This window comes from Pelophylax lessonae (genome assembly GCF_965119305.1).
Source record: "Pelophylax lessonae genome assembly, chromosome: 13".
In the NCBI taxonomy this organism is placed as follows: Eukaryota; Metazoa; Chordata; class Amphibia; order Anura; family Ranidae; genus Pelophylax; species Pelophylax lessonae.
The window spans coordinates 27670384-27691851 of record NC_138780.1 but is presented as its reverse complement, the minus strand read 5'-3'; the positions used below and the strand labels follow the sequence as shown (position 1 = coordinate 27691851).

The window sequence follows — 21468 nt, the reverse complement described above, 5'->3', positions numbered from 1 at the left end:
ATTGTCACACAATGGGTGGACTCGGGGCACACTGCTCTGCGCCCCGGGTCCACCCTTTGCTGAAGTCTGGCTCTATTCAGGTGACTAAAAAAAAAAGCCCCATTGAACTCCATGCGTCCAGCGTCCCGCATGCAGATTAGGGGGCCGGACGCATGGATGGGGGGGGGGCAGCACCCCTGCGCCCCCAACGCACCGGCCGCCACTGCCAGAGACCCTATTAGTGCTAGGCGGAAGTGCTAACCACTCCATGTACATGGGGGCAGCCATATTTGCTCATTACAAAGGCATGCTGTGCTTCTTGCTTAGTAGTACAGTCAGTCTGGATCAGCAAAGGGTTGGCAGTACACAAGGCAGTAGATGGAAGGGTAGTCCAGTTCAGGCAGGGGTCAATGTAGGCAGCAAGCAAAGGGTAGTCAGGCTGTTCAGGTGAGCAAACAGTAGGGCAGTAGATGGGAGAATAGTCCAGTTCAAGTAGGAGTCAAGTTAGGCAGTACCAAATGGGTAGTCCGGCAGTTCAGGTGAGCAAAGAGAAGGCAGTAGATGGGAGGGTATTCCAGTTCAAGCAGGGGTCAAGGTAGGCAGCAAGCAAAGGGTAGTCAGGTCGTTCATGTGAGCAAACAGTAGGGCAGTATATGGAAGAGTAGTCCAGTTGAAGCAGGAGTCAAGGTAGGCAGCACAAAATGGGTAATCTGGCAGTTCAGGTGAACAAAGAGTAGGCGGTAGATGGGAGGGTATTCCAGTTCAAGCAGGGGTCAAGGTAGGCAGCAAGAAAAAGTTAGTCAGTCAGTTCAGGTGAGCAAAGAGTAAGCAGTAGACAAGAACAATAGATGAAAGAGTAGTATAGGTGCCGCATGCTTGGTCAAGAACAAAGGAGACCTGTCTGTTCTGCTTACCTCAGACCAAGGTCCTGTGTACCACTTCACTATTCTTTCACAGGGTCCACTGTTACAGACTCTCATGTCAGAAGGCTTCGTTCCTCCGCAACCTTCCTGAGATTCATCTGAGGCCGAACTAGAGAGACAGAATACTGAACGACGCTGGATTCCCATTCCACATTCTGAAGAACACTGCGAGTGAAAAAAAAGGGATGAAAATCTATCACTGAGGCAACACCAAGAGGAATGATAAAAATCAGCAAGTCTTTCTACTGACAGCTGGTTCCTATCTTCTGCACAACATATTGGGGCTTTAGAAGGGGTCATCAAAGATTCCTTCCATTCTCTGGTCTACAAATTTTAAGATAAATCATTCTGGGATATTTTATGAAATAAACACTATATGGTAGGCACTGCTTTATTGTAATTACAAGACAATTTCCAGGATTGCACTATGATCAGAAGCACTTACTGGTTCATGGGATAGTGGGGGAGGCCTACGGCTGGCCCAATGGCCTAATTTTAGAGGGCATAAAACACAGGTATTTTATTTATAATTTTTAGAGTTGGGTTTCAAGTCTATTCATATCAATGATGAATCAGTTCCGATATTCTTCTATGGTTGTTGTAATTTAGATATTGTCCTCTGAAATAAGCCCATCCTCCATTAGTGAGAGTTACCGTTGGTAACGACTTACCGTTGATCCCCATTCATTGTGGAACCAGCTGCGGACACATGGACCCATGTCACAGGCCTCGTTGGTTCTAGGTCGGAGGCGGTTGCTGCACTCTCCATCACCGACTTCATCTCCTTGGCTGCTAATGCAGCGCACATGCCGCGTCCTCTGTCCAAGGCCACACATGACGGAGCACTATAGATACAATGATGTCAAGGCAAGAATAAGCAAAACGAAGCATAAGAACCACAGATGATGGCTACCCACAAGCAAACCTCCCAGAATAAGCGCAGGTCTGAATGTTGTAAAGAGCGGTCATGCCAGGAAGTTCTGGATGCCAAATATTTCTGCTGGCTTATTTATTTACTATTGACAGTTCAGGAAGCAAAGACTGGCTGCCTTAAGACCAGTGCTTCCCAACCACCGAGCCGTGGCCTGCTGCTGGGCCATGGCCTCCCTCCTACTGGGCCTTCAACCAGCTGCAGATCCCCTGCAGATGAGGAAGGAATATTTTCCCCTGCTGTAGCAAATTGGATCATGCTTTGCTGGGGTTTTTCGCCTTCCTCAGGACCAACTGTTGGTATAGTATTGTGTATATGGGATTGTATGGTTGTTTTATTTTTCTATTGGTTGAGCTAGATGGACTTGTGTCTTTTTTTTAACCTGACTAACTATGTAACTAATTCCCACAGTGATTTCCAGCAACCATAGAGCCTGTAACCTACGGGACCCATAGTGGACTGCAGTGCTCTTCAGCCCCCACAATGCTCCTAACCACCCCCAGTACTCGCCAACTTCATATAGTGCCGCCGTGACCACGTGACCTCTGAGATCGTATGCCGGAGGTAGTGGTATCACCCGGGTGTCACGGCAAGTGGGTGACAGACGGAGCAGTATTGAGTGGAAGCCGAACGGAGCAGTATCACCCGGTATCACTTACGGCAAGTGGGTGAGAGACGGATCGGTATCGGGTGGGTGGGTGATGGAGCGGGTGTTCCCCAGCCTACTGAATAGCTTCCAGCCCCTATAGTGCTCCCAACCTACAGCCCCTGCAAAATCCTCAGCCTCATGGAGAGACCCCTAGCCCCCTCCAGAAACCCCAGACACCTCCAGAAATCTCATACCCAACAGGGCCAAACCCATCCCCCCACAGTAACACCCAGCCCTATCCAGAGCCTTACAGAATTTGTATTCCCATACTTTTATTGGGTAAGAATAAAACTTTTTTTTTTTTCTTACCGTTGGGGCATGGGAGGTTTTGGAAGAATTTATTTGGTCTCAATAAGGTTGAGAACCGCTGCTCTGAACAATTTATATAGGATGGAGATTTTTGGCAAATTCGAGTTATGTTAGTAAGTTGAGGATGATATGCTATGCAATGACTGCAGCTACAGAGGTCATTGAGGGCTTGTTTTACAGCACATTTACTGCTTGTTAAGATCATATCAATACTTTACTGACCATAGACTGGCCACAAGTTCACTTTAAGATAACCTGAGCTCTGCACTAGGGATCGACCGATTATAAGCAAAGCCAATTATCGGAGGGCCGATATTCACTTTTGCCGATATATCTGTATCGGTCTCGGAACTGGCCGATATTACCAATATTCCAAATATTGCTCATGTAAGGGTAAAATGATGTCACATAGCATAATTTTGTTTACAAATGTTATCGAATATACCACTCACATATGTACAAAAGCAATTCCACATCAGTAGATCTGCTGTCAGATCGGTATCTCTCACCCACTTACCGTATGTGATACCCGGGTGATACCACTCCGTCCGGCACCCACTCGATATCGCTCCGTTTCTCACCCGCTCCGTCTCCCACCCACCTGATATTGCTCCGTCTCTCACCCACTTGCCGTAAGTGACACCCAGGTGATATCGCTCCCTCTGGCATACGATCTCGGAGGTCATGTGGTCACGCCGTGACCACGTGACCTCTGAGATCGTATGCCGGAGGTAGTGGTATCACCCGGGTGTCACGGCAAGTGGGTGACAGACGGAGCAGTATTGAGTGGAAGCCGAACGGAGCAGTATCACCCGGTATCACTTACGGCAAGTGGGTGAGAGACGGATCGGTATCGGGTGGGTGGGTGATGGAGCGGGTGAGAGACAGAACAGTATTGAGTGGATGCCGAACAGAGCGGTATCACCTGGGTATCACTTACGGCATGTGGGTGAGAGACGGAGCGATATTGAGTGGATGCAAAACGGAGCAGTATCACTTACAGCAGGTGGGTGAGAGATACTGATCTGCCAGGAGATCTGCTAATGTGGAATTGCTTATATCTTTTGTATATATTTGAGTGGCATATTCAATAACATTTGTAAACTGAATTATGCTATGTGACAATATTTTACCCTTACATGGGCATCACCACCTAATGGTTGGAGAAGGAGAAGACTAGTCTCGGACCCTGACATAGCATGTACAAAATATCGGCCCATACCGATACGTTGTGACCAATATATCGGTATTCGCCCTGAAAAAACGATATCAATCTATCCCTAGTCTGCACTACATGCTCAATATGACACTACTATAGGATTTCGGGATATACAGCTTCTTACTGTGCTCCAGTTGCTCTGGATCTCCCATTGGCTGCAGATACGAAGCTGACATGTCTGAGTGACATTGGGTTTGGGCAGTTGGCCACACCTCTGTGGGTGAACCATGGTGGTGCGATTTGCGTACATCTGCCGGCAGAGGACCTGACGGTGTTGTATTCCAGGGCCACAAGTCCGGCTGCAAACTGACCAATTCCCAACATCCCAGCTGCAAGGGAATAAGAAAGTAAATTCAATTAAAATGTTATTAAAATGTTACACAACAAGAAAATCAGTCTGTATATGCAGCAGACCATGCTTGTTATACTCACTGTGGAACCTAAGGGGTTAATCCTCTGCATTGTGTAAAAAGGCTGTTTGATCCTGTCTCCTCTGTCCCCAATACAGTATATCTCCTGATATTTTACAGAGCTAGGGGACAAGCTGCACATGCTCAGTTTTGTGTGTATTGCTAGAGTGTTTTTTTTTTTTTTTTTCTTGGGAGGATGCATGTGATCAGCACAGGGCCAATCAGCACTGTCCAGACAGAGGGTCAGAGGTCCTGCATTCTCACAGGACAATCATGGGAGAATAAAAACTTCTCCTACAAGCTTTAACCAGACACTGATGGAAGTCATAAGACTGCTATATACTGCTGACGAGAAAAGGTATTTAGCAATTTATATTTCCTAAAGTAATTGCATTTCCATGTTCTATGTACTATGGAAGAACAGAAATAGTGAATGTGTGGTCCTGGGTTTAGTAACACTTTAAATTAAATTACTAAAAATAAAATAAATGAAAAAAAAGACTTCTGGGACACATAAAACTTTAAAAGGTTTCATAAAAGTAGGAAACAAATGATTTGAAATTGTAGTAATATACAAGACCAAATAGAATTTACTATTTGCAAAGCTAACATGTTTCACTCACTTCATCAGGGCTTGGAAGAAGTGAAAAAAAATGAAAAAATCTACTGTATATTTCATTTTTCCAGTAACATCCTGACAAATTGCTATGAAAATTAATTTTAATATCATCCCACTATGGATTAAATATTGCCAAAGGGCCACACATAATGTTGAATATATGTAATTCCTGAGAGGACTGCCAGAGACTGCAGACCTAATAGAGTAAATGAGGGTCAGAGAGTGTGGACATGCTACATTTTTGCTGCAGAAGAGAAGTTCAAACTGGGAACAAGTTACATAAGGCTTCTTGAGATCACTGCTATTATGCTAATCAATGTTCCCATTACAGATGGCTAAGGTCCAAGGGCTGCACATTGTATACCAAAGGGCCGCATGCAGGCCTGGGGCCACAGGTTGGGCACCAGAGTCTTAGGTACTTTGGCTTTTCTTTGTTAGCACTTTTTTTTTTTAACATCATTGTCTTATTAGAGAATTGTTAGAAAGTGGTTCTCAGCATTTAATTGCAGTATTCTCAGTATCCACTAGATGGCACTGTATAACAATATTTGCAGTATTCTCAGTATCCACTACATGGCACTGTATAACAATATTTGCAGTATTTTCAGTATCCACTAGATGGCACTGTATAGCAATATTTGCAGTATTTTCAGTATCCACTAGATGGCACTATATAACTATATTTGCAGTATTCTCAGTATACACTAGATGACACTGTATAACAATATTTGCCGTATTTTCAGTATACACTAGATGACACTGTATAACAATATTTGCAGTATTTTCAGTATACACTAGATGGCACTGTATAACTATATTTGCAGTATTTTCAGTATCCACTAGATGGCACTGTATAACTATATTTGCAGTATTCTCAGTATACACTAGATGACACTGTATAACAATATTTGCAGTATTTTCAGTATCCACTAGCTGGCACTGTATAACTATATTTGCAGTATTCTCAGTATCCACTAGCTGGCACTGTATAACTATATTTGCAGTATTCTCAGTATCCACTATAAGGCACTGTATAACTATATTTGCAGTATTCTCAGTATCCACTAGATGGCACTGTATAACTACATTTGCAGTATTCTCAGTATACACTAGATGACACTGTATAACAATATTTGCAGTATTCTCAGTATCCATTAGATGGCACTGTATATTTGCAGTATTCTCAGTATCCACTAGATGCCACTGTATAACTATATTTGCAGTATTCTCAGTATCTACTACATGGCACTGTATAACTATATTTGCAGTATTCTTAGTATCCACCAGATGGCACTGTATAACTATATTTTCAGTATTCTCACTATCCACTAGATGGCACTGTATAGCTATATTTGCAGTATTCTCAGTATCCACTACATGGCACTGTATAACTATATTTGCAGTAGGGATGCACCGAAATGAAATTCTTGGCCGAAGCCGAATAATAATAAAATGCTTGGCCGAAGGCCGAATACCGAACGCGGTGTTTCGCATTTTTTAACATAAAATATGCCCATTAGCGTGCCCCTTAACATAAAATATGCCCATTAGCGTGCCCCTTAACATAAAATATGCTCATCAGAGTGCCCCTTAACATAAAATATGCTCATCAGCATGTCCCTTAGCATAAAATAAGGGGCACGCTGATGGGCTCATTTTATGTTAGGGGGCACTCTGATTGGCACATTTTATGTTAGGGGGCACTCTGATGGGCACATTTTATGTCAGGGGGCACGCTGATGGGCACATTTTATGTCAGGGGGCACGCTGATGAGCACATTTTATGTTAGGGGGCACTCTGATGGGCAAAACAAAACATTTGTCAAGGGGCACTTTATAGGGCACTGTGGCAACAACATATGGCAGTCTGCACACTAATGCTTGTGCAGCTGCCAGCAACTGTATTCTTCTCTCCCAAATGTGCTCAGCTGCACATCACATACCTCTATAACTGCAGCCAGAGCCAAATGCCGCGAACAGGGGGGGCGGGGCGTGGACCAAGTGTGAAGGAGCCGCCAGTCAGGAGCAGGGGGCAGGACGCGCGCTTGACGTCACACCCCCCTACGCGGCCGGACAGGACACCAGCGGGAAGGGAGCCGCGAGCCGCGGTCAGGGCGGAAGCTACAGAGAATGCATACATATCAGAGGGTTACTGCAGAGGACATAATAGAGGACCGCGAGCCGCAATGAGGTGAGAGACATTGTTCGGCTTAAATTATTCGGCCTTTTGATTTATTCGGCCGAACACCGAAAGTGCCATTTTCCCTATTTTCGGCCGAATAATGTTCGGCCGCCGATTATTCGGTGCATCCCTAATTTGCAGTATTCTCAGTATCTACTACATGGCACTGTATAACTATATTTGCAGTATTCTCAGTATCCACTAGATGGCACTGTATAACTAACTATATTTGCAGTATTCTCAGTATCCACTAGATGGCATTGTACAACTATGTTTGCAGTATTCTCAGTATCCACTACATGGCACTGTATAACTATATTTACAGTATTCTCAGTATCCATTAGATGGCACTGTATATTTGCAGTATTCTCAGTATCCACTAGATGCCACTGTATAACTATATTTGCAGTATTCTCAGTATCTACTACATGGCACTGTATAACTATATTTGCAGTATTCTTAGTATCCACCAGATGGCACTGTATAACTATATTTGCAGTATTCTCACTATCCACTAGATGGCACTGTATAGCTATATTTGCAGTATTCTCAGTATCCACTAGATGGCACTGTATAACTATATTTGCAGTATGGAGGCAGCGGGTCATTTCAGCTATGTCAAAATGCAGCCAGCAGTGAGCTCGGAAATCCTCTGAAAACCATGCTGTATAAATAATAAAAACCTGGTAATGGAAACGCTTCCACGTTTTGTGCTGAATCGTGTATTTATGTGTATTTTACCAGCCAGCTCACTGTAAAAATGTCAGTTTAGCCGCTCTGTTTTCAATTGAAATTCAACCCAAATAAATATTGGCCGTATGAACAGTGAAAAATGTGTCCTGGATTGATTTTCTGGACGGAGATGCCGACTCAGAGATGGCACCGTGATATAAATGCTAGTTCCTATGCAGTTCTTGGCTGTTTTCACCAATGTCTCATGCAGCCGCTCACCTTGTGACTTCTTACAAAGTTACTATGTACAGTCTGATCACTGGAGAAGAGACTGAGGAAATGCTTTCTCCTTTGCAGCAGAGTGACAATGCCATCTCAGGCTAGGGAAAGTCACTTGACTGGTACTCAAGGACGGCTTTCTTATTGATAAAAGGTGGAGTTTTTTGGAAAATGGATATTGGGACACATCAGAAATGTATTCATGGTGTCTTGTAAAGGTAATGACTGGAAAACCTTAATAATTTTGGTAACAAGTCCAATTTTTATTGACAGGTGGTATTCTCAGCTGCAGGTGACTACATTTTAACCTCTACCTGCCAGCATAACCCATACACTATATTACCAAAAGTATTGGGACGCCTGCCTTCACACGCACATGATGTTTAACCACTTGCCGACCAGTCACGTTGACCGTACTGCGGCACAGTGGTTCGTTATCGTCCAGCAACGTAGACCTACGTCGCTGGACTCCTCCCCTTGTGGGCGGCGCACACACGCGCCGCCGGAGGCTCGCACGCGCGCCGCCGGAGGCTCGCTCCCGCTGTTTTCAGTCACAGTGGGAGTCGGGCCAGGGGAGGAGCGGCGGTGATCACCGCCGCTCTTCCCCCGATCGTCAGGGATCGAGTGTGGAGATCCAACCGCTTGTGTAAAGAAAGCGGGCAGATCTTCTCTGTGACAGGCAGGGACAGATTACAGGATCCCAGCATAGCTAAACCTGCCATCTGTGCCTGTGTCAGTGCTGTATCTTGGCCTAGGCCAACAAGGCCCAGGCCTAGGGCGGCACTTTGCAGGGGGGGCAGCAAAAAGCTGCACCCTGCACGAAAAAAAAAAGCCTCCTCCCGGCACGAAAAGGGTCCCCGCCGGCTTGCGCTTCACTTTTTGTATAGTGCCAGTCTTATGTGGTGAGTTGGGCCGGAGGGCAGGGTCCAGGAGGCAAATCAGTCTGGTACCCCCATAAAGTGGTCACACTGCTACCTACCAGTATGATAATACTGGCCGGTCAGGACATTCGGACAGACCGCGGGCCGCCGACCACACTTAACACAACTGGCCCGATGGCCGCCAATGCTAATAAGTGTGGCACTGCAGCCAAATGCTCCGCCTACTCCCCTCTGCCCCCAGGCACTGATGGGCACTCATATGCTGCACTGATGAGCGCTAATAGGCTGTACTGATGGGCACTAATATGCTGCTCTAATGGCCACTGATGAGGCAGGAATGGTGGGTACTGATAAACTGCACTGATGGGCACTAATGAGGCTGCACTGATAAGGCAGCACTGATATGCTGTACTGATGGGCACTGATGAGGCTGAACTTATGGGAACTGATGAGGCTGCACTGATAGGCTGTGGTCTGTGGTTTAAAGATGACAGGGCGGGTCATAAACAAGGAAGGGGTGTGGCCTTTACAGGAATGGGTGGGTCATATTTAAATTAGGGGGTGCACAAGTTTAGTCAGGCCTAGGGCAGCACAAAACCTAAATACGCCACTGGCCTGTGTCACACAGTCCCCTCCCCCCACACACGTCAGTAAGCACCAGGCATACATTAACCCCTTGATCACCAATAAAGTTAACCCCTTCCCTGCTAGTGTAATTTTTACAGTAACAGTGCATATGTTTAGCACTGATTACTGTAGTAATGTCACTGGTACCCCCAAATGTGTCAAAAATGTCAGTTATGGGTCTGATCTGTCCGCCGCAATGTTGCAGTCCCGCTAAAAAAAAAAAAAAATCACAGATTGCCGCCATTACTAGTTAAAAAAAAAACAATAAAAATGACAAAAATCTTTCCAGTCGTTAGCAAACGCAATAACTTTTGCGCAAACCAATCAAAATAGGCTTATTTTGATTTTTTTTTTTAACTAAAAATATGTAGCAGAAAACAAATTGGCCTAAAATGTTAAAAAAATTTGATTTTTACATTTTTCTTGAGAATTTCATATAAAAAAATGTGAAAAATATTTTTTCAAAATTGTCCCTTCTTTTTTGTTTATAGCGCAAAAAAATGAAAATTGCACAGGTGATCAAATACCACCAAAAGAAAGCTCTGTTTGTGGGGAAAAAAAGGACGTCAATTTCGTTTGGGTACGGCGTCGCACGACCGCGCATTAAAGTCACGCAGTGCCGAATTGCAAAATAGGCCCTGGTCTTTGAGCAGCCAAATCCTCCGGGGCTAAAGTGGTTAAAGAGCCGTCAGGAGGCGGTATCAAGGGGTTAATGAAGGTTGTAAGTGCCTCTCATAACATTTTGTTTTTTAAATCTTGACTATTTAGTATTGATTTGTGATCAATTCATAGGAAGGGATACGACTGGACAGAAGAGCAGGCATTATGTATGTCCCATGTTATGTATCCATGCAGGCTGTACACATGGGCGTCCACAGAACTTTTTTCAGGGGGGGGGGGGGCAACATTTTAAGGTCACCCATGCTCCATCCTTTTTCAGCAGTGTCATTATACTTATTTTGAGCATTTATTTTTAAAGCATTTGTTAACCTGAAAAAAAAAATTGATCCTGTTCCCTTAACCACTTGCCGACCGCCGCACGCCGATCTACGTCGGCGGTCAGCCCCTCACAGGCAAAGTGACGTAGGGCTACGTCACTAGCTTGTGAGGGTCTAGGGAGCGAGCGCGCGCCGCCGGAGGGGCGCTCCCGCTCCCGCGTGGTCACGGACCCCCCCGCGTGTGACCAGCGGACCCGATGTCCGCCGGCCACTCTGCGATCGGCGGGGGAGAGGGAGAAAGTCAGGCAGCTTGTGTAAACAAGCTGCCTGTCATTCTCCCCTCTGTATGAGAGCTGATCATATGGATCTACTATGTAGATCCGTTGATCACTCTGCATACAGCTGAAGCCACAGCCAATCACAGTAAGAATCACGCCCCTAGGGACACACACAGCCCCTCCCTCTCAAATAAAGTTAACCCCTTCACTACCAGTGTATTTTTACAGTAACAGTGCATATATATAGCACTGATTACTGTAGAAATGTCACTGGTAACCCCAAAAGTGTCAAAAATGTCAGTCAAGGGTTCGATCTGTCCGCCGCAATGTCGCAGTACCGCAAAAAAAATCGCAGATCGCCGCCATTACGCGTTAAAAAAAAAAACAACAAAAATGACAGAAATCTTTACCTTAGTTAGTAAACGCAATAACTTTTGCGCAAACCAATCAAAATACGCTTTTTGCGATTTTTTTTTACCAAACATAGGTAGCATAAAACAAATTGGCCGAAAATGTTAAAAAATTTTGATTTTTACATTTTTTTGGGGGGGGGGAAATTCATATAAAAAAAAGGGAAAAATATTGCTATTTTTGCAAAACTGACGCTCTTTTTTGTTTATAGCGCGTGATCAAAAAATCGCACAGGTGATCAAATACCGCCAAAAGAAAGCTCTGTTTGTGGGAAAAAAAGGACGCCAAATTCGTTTAGGTACAGCGTCGCACGACCGCGCAATTGTCCGTTAAAGTCACGCAGTGCCGAATCGCAAAATAGCCCCTGGTCGTTTAGCAGCCAAATCCTCCGGGGCTTAAGTGGTTAAAGCATGGTATACAGTGCATTGCTGTATATAGTTTGGCCCCTTCTATCACCTAAAATACCTGGCTGATCCTGCCTGGCTATGTCCTCCCCTCTGAGCCATGACACTGTGGTCAGTTTACGTGCCTCCGTCATCCTGTGTGCCCTTGTGTTTTGTAAAAATAAGCCATTCTTTAAAAATTTTCAGAACTCCACGGTGACCCAACACCTCTCTGCTCCTCTCCCCCTCCTCCCGACTGACATCAGTGAGGAATCCTCGGCCAGCCCGCTGCAGGCAGCTGTCAGACGGGGAGAGGAGAGAGCTGACGGGTCACGTGAGTGGCACTTGACCCTCTGAAAACTGGCAAAGAGCGGCTTATTTTTTTAAAACACAGACACCGGGGCACACAGGATTAATAAACAGACCAGACAGGATGGTATAAAGTGGCTTAAAGCGGAGTTCCAGCCTTTTCTGTGTTTATTAAAAGTCAGCAGCTACAAAAAGTGTATCTGCTGACTTTTAATAAACACACACTCACCTGTCCCCTGGTCCAGCGATGAGGCCGCCCGAAGCCTCGATCCTCTCCCTCTGGTCTCAGCGGCGCCGGTATCACTGGTGTGGGCACCCGGCTGTGACAGTTTTCGGCTTCACAGTTGGGTACGCACTGGGCATGCGCGAGTTGCGCTGCGTGTCTTGATTGGCTGGCAATCTTCTGGGACCTCTGACATGTCCCAGAAGATTGCAGGGAGGGAGGGGGAGAGGAGAACTTCCGCTCAGGGTCGCCGCGGCGCTCTGAGCGGAAGTGGGTGCAGGTATTTGTCAAAATTAGGTACCCACTCCCCCCCTCCCCAAAAAAAAGTTACATTTTTAAATGTGGCATGTCAGGGGGTTAAGACTACCTAAAGCGGAAGTTCCATTTTTGGGTGGAACTCCGCTTTAACAATCATTTGAAAGGGGAACTTGAGATTCCAGGGGGGGGGGCATTTTCCCCCCCTTGCCCCTACCTGCGGATGCCCATGGCTGTACAGTGTGTTGGCAGTAATGGGACCTATATTATTACATACGGAATACATATTATTACATACGGAATACATATTATTACATACGGAATACATATTATTACATACAGAATACATATTATTACATACAAAATACATATTATTACATACGGAATACATATTATTACATACGGAATACATATTATTACATACGGAATCATTTGCACTTACAAGGCAGGGCAGGGCTGAGTGTTGCAGGCCTCCTCCTGGGGGAACGGCTTGTTGGACGGATCGCACTCCTCCTCGCTGACCTCATCCAGGGAGCTCCTGGAGACGCACTGATAGACGGGGTACCAGAACCCTATGGAGAAAGAGACATTTAAAACTGGGCAAACAAGTGAGCTTTCCTTTGAAATGATCCAAATACATTTCAGGTGCATCAAAACAAGAGCTGTGCAAAGTCTTAAAGTTTGATCGCTTTAAAAAAAAAAAAAAAAAAGGAGCCACAGCCTGAGTAGTAAAGCCTATCCCCTGCCAGCATGCTGCAGAGTGAGACCCTCTCTCTGATCTACCCCCCCCCCCCCCACCCATCATGAGGGCCATTTTTTAGGATATGGCACTGCGTTACTTTAACCAACAATTGTGCGGTCATTAAACACTGTACCCAAATGGAATTGGACTGATCACAACAGAAGCGGCGTGCCACGGTGCCTGGAAGAGCAAAATCACATAAGTACGTGAGAACGGCCACCCTGTGGCAGAATCACAGACTGAAAGGCGGTGATTCCGCACTAGAAGCTTATCAGGTGAGATGTAGTGCAGCATAGGTACTGACAGAGAAAATGCAGACAGGGGGAAAGACTAGAGGGTCGCGCTCATCAGTGTAAGTCTCCTCATTCATTATCCAATCAGCTGTCTGGAGGTGCGTTTTTAACCCAAGCTTTTGTGCTATCATTGAAGCCAGGGTTGATGACCTGGCTGCATTACATAGTAGTTGAGGTTGAATAAAGACAAAAGTCCATCCAGTTCCCCCTGTGTAGGTGTGTGTGGCTGTAATCATCTCTCATACCCCTGAATGTCCTGATCATTGAGATGTAATTCTAAGAGTCTTTTGAAAGCCACCATACTTCCCGCAGAAACCACCTCTTGTGGTAGAGAATTCCACAATCTTGTAGCCCTAACAGTAAAAAAAAACCCTGCGTTGCCTGAGGTCAAAACGCTTCTCTTCTAATGGCATTGTATGCCCTCGAGTGCTCATGCAATCCTTGTGACTGAAGACTGAACAGCTTTTTTTCTATGCTGAGATCACCATTGAGGTATTTATAAATTGCTATCATGTCCCCTCTCTCATTCTGAGATCATCATTGAAGTATTTATAAATTGCTATCATGTCCCCTCTCAGGCGTCTCTTCTCCAGGGAGAATAAATTAAGCCATTGCAGACGCTCTTCATAATTAAGGTCCTCCAATCCCCTAATTAGTTTAGTTGCCCTTCTCTGGACTCTTTCCAGTTCCAACACATCCCTCCTGAGGACTGGCGACCAGAACTGGACAGAATACTCCAGATGTGGTCAGACCAGAGTTTTATAAAGTGTTAGGATTATAATTTTATCTCTGGAATACATCCCTTTCTTTATGCATGCTTTATAGGGGTCTAATATACAAATCTGTTATAATTTCCATTTTAAAAGAACTTAAGGTAAAGCAAAGCTCCTCCCACACACCTTCGTTATAGGACCTGGGGCATTACAGGCTTTGACAAAAATACATTCACAACGACTCTTACCTTTTCCACAAGTCACAGAGCACGGAGTGTTACCCACTCTTCTCCAGAAGAACTGGGGTTGCTCCGGCCAGTAGTGAATGGGAGGGGCAGGAAGTGGGGGGATTCGGACGTTCCGTTGTAGAGTTCCGGCTGGCCTTGGTGGTGGTGGAAGCTGGGCTTGGGGTGGAGGGACCAGATGACGCTCTACAGGGTGACCTCGAGGATTGGTCTGAGGGAAAGAATCCAAGGATGGAACTGATCTCTGAGGTCCTGCTAAGAGATTTTCAATGTTTAAAGTCCGTTAGGACATTAACTATTTAAACACACAAAAGACAACAATTTTAAGGTAAAGTATACCACGTAATTTGTTATGCGTCGATGGCATTTTAGCATGTGTAAAATAATACCCTGCATGGACAAAGCACATGCAAACTCTAAACCTGTGCAACATTTGTTAACACAGCTCAATAGCTCAAACTAAAACTTACACAAAGGGAATGAGTAAGAGCATTGGCTGATCCTCCTCTCTCTGTACAATTTTTCATTCAAACAGAGAAAGCCTTACAGCAAGCAGCTTGTGCTGTGCTCTCAGCTAGCTCGTGGTGCACTGGGAATCCTTTATCATGTATTAAAGCTCAACTCCAGGCAAATAAGTAAATACACAGAAATAAATACATATATAGGAGCTGTTTTATGTGTGTTTCTGCCCATCCAGTCCTAAGATTTACACAGCTCTATCACACAGCACAGCCCTGTCTACCCGGGCCTGATTTTTATCTCCTATTGTGAAAGCGGTTGTCCAGTCTGTAAAAAAAAAAAGTCAGCAACTTCAAATCCTGTAGCTGTTGACTTTTAATAAATAGACACATTCCCGTCCAACCGATCTAACCACTTACCGCAAATTGACGTAAACCTACCTCGGCCGCAATAAGTGGCTGTACCGGGGTGATGCCTGCAGCTAGAGGCATCATCCCAGGACCATTTCTTACAGCCGGCGGTCAGCTTTCAGGTGGTAACGACTGATGCAGCTCGGGAGTCGCTCAGTCGTTACCCCAGCAAACGGGAGGAGATGCCCCCCTCCCGCCGCCTGCGGCAACTCTGTCAGGGTTGTCCCCTGGCTGGATGGAGACCCAATCAAGGCTGGATGCGGCTTTGATCGGGTCTCCGATGACGTAACCCGGAGGCGGCGTCCATGACGCCACTTCCAAGTTACTCAGCTGCTAAAGGCGCGGAATTTAAAAAGCGACTGTATTCAAAAATGCCGGTTTCGGCATTTTGAATACATGGAAGTATATTGGAGGTGTCTGTGGTCTTTTAGACCCTCGATCCCTCCATAAAGAGGACCTGTCACTGCATATTGGTGTCACAAGGGATGTTTACATTGCTTGTGACAGCAATAAAAGTGATCAGATTTTTTTTTTTTTTTTTAAGGGAACAGTGAAAGAAAAAAAATAAATAAATAAAATAAATAGGAAAAAAAAAAATGTTTTAACCGCCCTCATCGCCGTGAGCTCGGCACGAAATAAACCGTATACGGAAGTTGCGCCTGCAAATGAAATTGCTGTTCAAACCACACATGTGAGGTATTGCCGCGATCGCCAGAGCGAGAGCAATAATTAAAAAAAAAAAGAGATACTCTCTAACTCTAAACTGGTAACCGTTAAAATTTTTTAAAGCATCGCCTAGGGATATTTTTATTGACCGTAGTTTGTCGCCATTCCGCAGATGTGTGCAATTTTAAACTGTAACATGTTAGGTATCTATTTCCTCGGCGTGACATCATGTTTCACAATATACAAAAAAATGGGCTAACTTTACTGTTTATTTTTTTTTAAATGCCAAATGGCGTTTCAAAGACCGCTGCGCAAATACCGCGTGATAAAAAAGTCTTTGCTAAAAAAAATTATATATATATATATATATATATATATATATAATGTTTGGGGGTTCTAAGTAGTTTTCTAGCAAAAAATACTAATTTTAACTTGTAAACAACATGTGTCAAAAATGGGCTCCGTCCTTAAGTGGTTAAATACAGCGCAAGTTTACGCACCTGTGTGTACAAGCCCATTAAAAACAATGTGCTGCATTTAAATCAATAAAAAAACAAAACACCTGAATGCCTAAATGCGTTTTTAGGCATTCTCTGTGCAAGAAGCCTTAGAACTAGCCATGTGAATGAAGATCACAGAATTGTAATGTAAGATTGCATTATCTGCCATTGACCGGACACCCAGTAAACATGGGCTGTCAGACCCTTATGTACGTTGTCACAAGAGTGGCTCTTACCATGCTCCTGTTGTGGGACATTAGGGACTTGACCAGGGACATCAGAGCTGGGCGGAGAAGAGATAAAGTACTGGAATGACACTCCCGGATTGTCTTGCTGAAATATCATCTACAGACAACAAATAATAAAGAGTCAATGATACCTAATGATTGTACGGTCACAAACATGCAAAGTGAACCAGTCTTCATTCTGCAAAATAGATATAAATTTTTGTATATTATATTTTAAATATATATATATATATATACATATACAGTGGGTACGGAAAGTATTCAGACTCCCTTAAATTTTTCACTCTTTGTTATATTGCAGCCATTTGCTAAAATCATTTAAGTTGATTCTTCTTCCTCATGAATGTACACATAGCACCCCATACTGACAGAAAAACACAGAATTGTTGACATTGTTGCAGATTTATTAAAAAAGAAAAACTGAAATATCACATGGTCCTAAGTATTCAGACCCTTTGCTGTGACACTCATATATTTAACTCAGGTGCTTTCCATTTCTTCTGATCATCCTTGAGATGGTTCTACACCTTCATTTGAGTCCAGCTGTGTTTGATTATACTGATTGGACTTGATTAGGAAAGCCACACACCTGTCTATATAAGACCTTCCAGATCACAATGCATGTCAGAGCAAATGAGAATCATGAGGTCAAAGGAACTGCCTGAAGAGCTCAGAGACAGAATTGTGGCAAGGCACAGATCTGGCCAAGGTTACAAAAAGATTTCTGCTGCACTTAAGGTTCCTAAGAGCACAGTGGCCTCCATAATCCTCAAATGGAAGACGTTTGGGACGACCAGAACCCTTCCTAGAGCTGGCCGTCCGGCCAAACTGAGCTATCTGGGGAGAAGAGCCTTGGTGAGAGAGGTAAAGAAGAACCCAAAGATCACTGTGGCTGAGCTCCAGAGATGCAGTCAGGAGATAGGAGAAAGTTGTAGAAAGTCAACCATCACTGCAGCCCTCCACCAGTCGGGGCTTTATGGCAGAGTGACCCGACGGAAGCCTCTCCTCAGTGTAAGACACATGAAAGCCCGCATGGAGTTTGCTAAAAAACACCTGAAGGACTCCAAGATGGTGAGAAATAAGATTCTCTGGTCTGATGAGACCAAAATAGAACTTTTTGGCCTTGATTCTAAGCGGTATGTGTGGAGAAAACCAGGCACTGCTCATCACCTGTCCAATACAGTCCCAACAGTGAAGCATGGTGGTGGCAGCATCATGCTGTGGGGGTGTTTGAAATACTGAAATATCACATGGTCCTAAGTATTCAGACCCTTTGCTCAGTATTTAGTAGAAGCCCCTGGATTTGGGGATCCTCTGCCATTCCTCCTTGCAGATCCTCTCCAGTTCTGTCAGGTTGGATGGTAAACGTTGGTGGACAGCCATTTTTAGGTCTCTCCAGAGATGCTCAATTGGGTTTAAGTCAGGGCTCTGGCTGGGCCATTCAAGAACAGTCACGGAGTTGTTGTGAAGCCACTCCTTCGTTATTTTAGCTGTGTACTTAGGGTTATTGTCTTGTTGGAAGGTAAACCTTCGGCCCAATCTGAGGTCCAGAGCACTCTGGAGAAGGTTTTTGTCCAGGATATCCCTGTACTTGGCCGCATTCATCTTTCCCTCGATTGCAACCAGTCGTCCTGTCCCTGCAGCTGAAAAACATCCCCACAGCATGATGCTGCCACCACCATGCTTCACTGTTGGGACTGTATTGGACAGGTGATGAGCAGTGCCTGGTTTTCTCCACACATATCGCTTAGAATTAAGGCCAAAAAGTTCTATTTTGGTCTCATCAGACCAGAGAATCTTATTTCTCACCATCTTGGAGTCCTTCAGGTGTTTTTTAGCAAACTCCATGCGGGCTTTCATGTGTCTTACACTGAGGAGAGGCTTCCGTCGGGCCACTCTGCCATAAAGCCCCGACTGGTGGAGGGCTGCAGTGATGGTTGACTTTCTACAACTTTTTCCCATCTCCTGACTGCATCTCTGGAGCTCAGCCACAGTGATCTTTGGGTTCTTCTTTACCTCTCTCGCCAAGGCTCTTCTCCCCCGATAGCTCAGTTTGGCCGGACGGCCAGCTCTAGGAAGGGTTCTGGTCGTCCCAAACATCTTCCATTTGAGGATTATGGAGGCCACTGTGCTCTTAGGAACCTTAAGTGCAGCAGAAATCTTTTTGTAACCTTGGCCAGATCTGTGCCTTGCCACAATTCTGTCTCTGTGCTCTTCAGGCAGTTCCTTTGACCTCATGATTCTCATTTGCTCTGACGTGCATTGTGATCTGGAAGGTCTTATATAGACAGGTGTGTGGCTTTCCTAATCAAGTCCAATCAGTATAATCAAACACAGCTGGACTCAAATGAAGGTGTAGAACCATCTCAAGGATGATCAGAAGAAATGGAAAGCACCTGAGTTAAATATATGAGTGTCACAGCAAAGGGTCTGAATACTTAGGACCATGTGATATTTCAGTTTTTCTTTTTTAATAAATCTGCAACAATGTCAACAATTCTGTGTTTTTCTGTCAGTATGGGGTGCTATGTGTACATTCATGAGGAAGAAGAATGAACTTAAATGATTTTAGCAAATGGCTGCAATATAACAAAGAGTGAAAAATTTAAGGGGGTCTGAATACTTTCCGTACCCACTGTATATATATATATATATATATATTGTATGCACATTTATGTACCTGTACTTTTGGTAATATAGTGTATATATTCTTATATATATATATATATATATATATATATATATATGTATATATATATATATATGTATATATTCTTATATATATATATATATACATATACACAAGCATATATATATATAGATATGTATATATATATATATATAGATGTGTATATATATATATAGATATGTATATATATATATATATATATATATATATATGTATATATATATATATATATATAGATATATTTATAGATAGATATATATATATATATATATATTGTATGCACATTTATGTACCTGTACTTTTGGTAATATAGTGTATATATTCTTATATATATAGATAGATAGATAGATAGATAGATAGATAGATAGATAGATAGATAGATATATATATATATATATATATATATATATATATATATATATCTATATATATACATATATATATATATATATTCTTATATATATATATACATATACACAAGCATATATATATATATATATATATATATATATATATATATATATATATAGATATGTATATATATATATATAGATATGTATATATATATATATATATATATAGATATATATATATATATATATATATATATATATATAGATATATATAGATATATTTATAGATATATATATATATATATATATATATATATATATATATATATATATATATATATATATATATATATTGTATGCACATTTATGTACCTGTATGTAAAAATATTATTTGTGTAAATGCAATAAAAAAAAGAAGCATGCAAAGCGCAGTAAATCAACCAATTATAAATCGCCCGAACACTCTAGACCAGCTATTCCCAAGGCCATAACCAGACCCTGTGAACCCCTTAAGCATGTTGGCTTGCTTTCTAACACCTTACATATTTAAATAAAAGAGAAATCGCAGCTATCATGAAGCTATCTTCATTTATTTTAGCAGTATACAAAGCTTGTTTGCTTTGATGTTGTTCTCAGTGCTTTTTGGAATAAAATGAATGAAGATTTTTAGTGCATCTTCTACTATTTCACCAATTTCAGTAAGGTGTGGAATTTGCCGGCCTTCCTAAACAAACAAGTAGTGCTACAAGTAACACGTTTTTTACAAAGGTTTGACCTGTGACCTGTTACACAATCAGCTGCTTGTGCTATCAACTCATAAAAATCTCATTCACCCAATTATCTGTCACATAATTTGTTTACGTATTATTCTCTGGCGTCAAATCGCACTTAAATGCTTGCAGTAACACTGATTTGTCAGTAACACTGGAAATCCGTCACACAGATGTTTTCGAAACTTCGCAAAACTAAGACCACAACCTTCCAGAGCTTGCCGAGCGGTCTCATGTGTCATTCAGTTCTGAGCCGTTATATTCTAATATGTCCATATGACTGTAGAAGGATTATTTTACTTTATTTGTTCTTGCCTTAAAGGTTATCTCCTCCTAGAGACACTTTCCATATCTGCCACTGCTATAACTAATCATGTATGTCACTGCTCCTCCCACTCATGTATGTCACTGCTCCCCCCACTCATGTATGTCACTGCTCCCCCCACTCATGTATGTCACTGCTCCTCCCACTCACGTATGTCACTGCTCCCCCCCACTCACGTATGTCACTGTTCCCCCCACTCATGTATGTCACTGTTCCCCCCACTCATGTATGTCACTGCTCCCCCCCACTCATGTATGTCACTGCTCCCCCCCCACTCATGTATGTCACTGTTCCCCCCACTCATGTTTGTCACTGCTCCCCCCCCACTCATGTATGTCACTGCTCCTCCCACTCACGTATGTCACTGCTCCCCCCCACTCACGTATGTCACTGTTCCCCCCCCCCCACTCATGTATGTCACTGCTCCCCCCACTCATGTATGTCACTGCTCCCCCCACTCATGTATGTTACTGCTCCTCCCATTCACGTATGTCACTGCTCCCCCCCACTCACGTATGTCACTGTTCCCCCCACTCATGTATGTCACTGTTCCCCCCACTCATGTATGTCACTGCTCC

The 21468-nt window shown here is 43.5% G+C and overlaps 1 protein-coding gene across 2 annotated transcripts in view; it reads right to left on the bottom strand.

Annotated features, from left to right (window-relative positions):
- Positions 1–21468, bottom strand: part of ADAMTSL4 (ADAMTS like 4) — a 386071-nt gene that overhangs the window by 12027 nt on the left and 352576 nt on the right. The window contains exons 9-14 of one of the 2 annotated variants that reach the window (XM_082242909.1): positions 16742–16850; positions 14474–14725; positions 12920–13049; positions 4135–4339; positions 1574–1747; positions 894–1067 (exon numbers count right to left, since the gene is read on the bottom strand). In XM_082242909.1, coding sequence (XP_082099035.1) covers positions 894–1067; positions 1574–1747; positions 4135–4339; positions 12920–13049; positions 14474–14725; positions 16742–16850 — 1044 coding nt within the window. The remainder of the gene's footprint in view (positions 1–893; positions 1068–1573; positions 1748–4134; positions 4340–12919; positions 13050–14473; positions 14726–16741; positions 16851–21468) is intronic. The other variant, XM_082242910.1, reaches the window with a different exon arrangement.